Raw genomic sequence first — 3,871 nt, 5'->3', positions numbered from 1 at the left:
TACATCTATTGAAGAATTTTTGAACACTTGAATATTTAAACGTTTGTATATTTAAATATTTGAATATTAGAATTTTTTAACTTTTGAATATTTGAACATTTGAACGTTTTAATATTTAAATGTTTGAACATTTGAATGTTTAAATATTTGAATATTTAAATGTTGGAATATTTGAATGTTTGAATATTTGAAAGTTTCAATGTTTGAATTTTTAACCACTTGAATATTTAAACATTTGTAAATTAGAATTTTTGAACGTTTGAATATTTGAACTTTTAAATGTTTGAATATTAGAATTTTTGAACGTTTGAAGATTTGAATGTTTGAATATTAGAATTTTTGAACGTTTAAATATTTGAACATTTGAACGTTTGAATATTTGAACTTTTAAATGTTTGAACATTATAATTTTTAGAACGTTTGAATATTTGAACATTTGAACGTTTGAATATTTGAACTTTTAAATGTTTGAACATTAGAATTTTTGAATGTTTGAAGATTTGAATGTTTGAATATTTGAACTTTTGAATATTTAAATGTTTGAATATTTAAATGTTTGAAGATTTGAATGTTTAAATATTTGAACGTTTGAATATTTAAATGTTTGAATATTTGAATTTTTAAATATTTGACCGTTTCAGTGTTTGAATTTTTGAACACTTGAATATTTAAACGTTTGTATATTAGAATTTTTGAACGTTTAACTATTTGAACTTTTGAATGTTTAAATATTTGAACGTTTGAATATTTAAATGTTTGAACATTAGAATATTTGAACGTTTGAATATTTTAACATTTAAACATTTGATTAGCTGAATGTTTAACCTATTTAATTAAAAAAAGTTCTGTTTGTTCTATTTTTTTTTTTTTTTTTTTTCACCTCTGCTTCCTGTTTAAACGGGAAACACAGGAAAGAACCTCCTCAACCGTTCTAACGACCCCTGTTGTCTCTCTCCCGTAGCGTGTGGAGGACGAGTCTCGCTGGGTGGAGGATCTGCTGAAGCTACACACTGCACGCGTGCGGGACGTGGAGCTCCTCACGGGCCTGGACTTCTACCGCTCCACCGCTCTGCCGTACACACGCGTGCTGGCGCTCAAAACACACATGAGGACCTTCGAGGACGACGGCTGACGGAACCGCTCGCACCCACCGCACCTGACGCTTTCACTGTATAGTTTTATACACTGTGTCATATTTATTATTCACCTTCAAGCTAATAATGATGAAACCGTCTCACATCCACAGTCCCACTTCAGCTCACATTTCCTCAGCGCAATAACAGAGCCTTCACGCCACGCCGGGATTACCGGGATTTAGGAGTTATTTCACAATATAATGACTATCATTGATTTTTGTTAATGTCTGAATAATGCAAGATAAATCTGAAAATAAATAAAAGACATACGATGCAGTCACTATAGCACATATCTGCATTACCATCTAATGTCTCGCTAAATAAACGATACGTTTATTAAGAATGCATTTTCATAATGACTTGGTAACACTTTACAAAAGGTTGCATTTGTTACCATTAGTTAAATAACATGAACTAATACAAAATACAAAAATGCTGCGTTTATTAATCATGCACTGCAATAACTGTTGTTCTTCCTCAGTGTTTCTGTCTCGTTTTCCAGTTGTTAAATCATACATTTACTGGAGAAGAACACTGACTGAAGATATTTAGACTTGTTTACTGAGAAATCATCAAAATGAAATGAGTTTGGGTTTAAAACAAGAACTAATATCTGACAATGGAGTCAGAAATATAATCTTGTTCTTTGAATTAAGTTTATTTTTCTGACTCCATCGGCAGATGTTTGTTCTAAGAATGTTTAGATATTTGTACTGCAAAACAAGACAGAAATACATAGTGTAATGTTTATTTCAACCTTATCTAAAACATTATTAAAACAAAAGTTTTATCTGTTAATATTATTTACTGAGCTAATATGAGCTAAATTTTAACAGATGGAATTTTACTAAGTAACATTAATATAGATCAATAAATAATGTTAATGTGATTCTTTAACTAATGGGACTTTACTGTAAGTCACCGTGTTTTATTGTCGTTTTGTCTGTTGATCAAATTCAATTGCACAGATTTATTTGGTGTTAATAGTGTTGCCAAAGAAACGCTTATTTCCGAGTCTCTGAGGTTGTCATTTAGTAATTACGGTAATTACGACGTGGCGTGAACGCTGCATAAACACAGAGTGTGTGTGTGTGTGTGTGTGTGTGTGTGTGTGTGTGTGTGTGTGTACTTGTCCAGCTGGTTTATGTCTGTCCACTCTGGATTGGTCTTTAGCACATGAAAACATGAGTAAACAAGCGTGTGAACGGTGTATTTGTGATAGTTAAGTGATGCTTTAGTAGTGAATCACAGCTGCCCATTGGTGGCAGGCGGTCATGTGACTCATGATTCTCAGCGAGTGATGCTCTGTCTTACTAATGAGTGTCGCTAATGATTTCATCCGTCAATAAAATTCTTGAACTGTCAGTAAAACATGGTGTGTGTCGTGTGTTGCTGTCTATGTGTGTATCTGTGTGTGTTTATGTGAGAGAGTGTGTGTGTGTGTGTGTGTGTGTGTGTGTGTGTGTGTGTGTGTGTGTGTGTGTGTGTGTGTGTGTGTGTGTGTGTACTTGTCCAGCTGGTTTATGTCTGTCCAATCCAGAGTGGACAGACATAAACCAGCTGGACAAGTACACACACACACACACATGAAAACATGAAAACATGAGTAAACAAGCGTGTGAACGGTGTATTTGTGATAGTTAAGTGATGCTTTAGTAGTGAATCACAGCTGCCCATTGGTGGCAGGCGGTCATGTGACTCATGATTCTCAGCGAGTGATGCTCTGTCTTACTAATGAGTGTTGCTAATGATTTCATCCGTCAATAAAATTCTTGAACTGTCAGTAAAACATGGTGTGTGTCGTGTGTTGCTGTCTATGTGTGTATCTGTGTGTCTTTATGTGAGAGAGTGTGTGTGTGTGTGTGTGTGTGTGTGTGTGTGTGTGTGTGTGTGTGTGTGTGTGTGTGTGTGTGTGTGTGTGGCGGCTGCTGGTCTTTCAAAGTGGTGGCGCGACTGAGTTCAGACGCCGCCATGACTGCTCCCTGTACGAAGTGATTTATTTACCCCTGTTATTTGTACTTTTTTGGACCATTTTTGGTTTTATCAGAGTCGGCATGTTACAATATGACCGAGATGCACTTTTTCGCATCAGAATGCTGCAAACAAGCAGTTTTACTGACCTTTTATCCGACTCTCTGTCGTGGCCTGTGGAAATACTGAGGGATGAGGACAACAACCCAAACAACAACAGCGGCGAGACCCGATGGAGGCGTAAAAGGAAGCACAGAGGTTCAAGTTCAAGTTTCCAGTTTCACTTTATTTTTCCTTAGAAAGGAAATTTAGTGTGCAGCAGGATCTCTAAAAAAACAAAAACAGGGATAAGAGCACCACCAGATGCCGACAACATTATAAACACAACACAGGACACTCATCAACACAACAATGGAGACACTCCTTCCCCAGAACCAATGACAGAAACCAATACAATACACGGTCAGTATGTCATAATGAACATTGACAGAAATATAAAAAAGAAAATACTATAAAAAATATATATATATAAAAAATAAAATAAAATTCATAAGATATCACTTAAGTGAATTCAGATTCCTAATAGCCACAGGAATAAAAGAATCCGGGGGGTCGTCGCGAGGTCATCGCGGGGGTGTACAGAACAGGCTACGGTCTCAGGCCCATCGACCACCTTTGCCCAGTATCCTGTTCGCAAACGTCCAATCTCTAGAAAATAAGCTGGACGACTTCAGAGCCAGGATAACGTTCCAGCGGGATATAAG

General features: G+C 35.9%; 1 protein-coding gene across 2 annotated transcripts in view; it reads left to right on the top strand.

Annotated features, from left to right (window-relative positions):
* enpp2l (ectonucleotide pyrophosphatase/phosphodiesterase 2-like) overlaps positions 1-2,507 on the top strand; it is a 25,863-nt gene extending 23,356 nt beyond the window's left edge. For both annotated transcript variants that reach the window (XM_084424633.1, XM_084424632.1), the window contains exon 25: positions 962-2,507. In XM_084424633.1, the coding sequence (XP_084280759.1) occupies positions 962-1,132 (171 nt within the window). In that variant the 3' untranslated portion in view covers positions 1,133-2,507. The remainder of the gene's footprint in view (positions 1-961) is intronic.
* The last annotated feature ends 1,364 nt before the right edge of the window (positions 2,508-3,871 follow it).

This window comes from Rutilus rutilus, assembly GCF_951802725.1.
Source record: "Rutilus rutilus genome assembly, chromosome: 11".
NCBI lineage: Eukaryota > Metazoa > Chordata > Actinopteri > Cypriniformes > Leuciscidae > Rutilus > Rutilus rutilus.
This window is presented reverse-complemented; position numbering and strand designations above follow the sequence as displayed.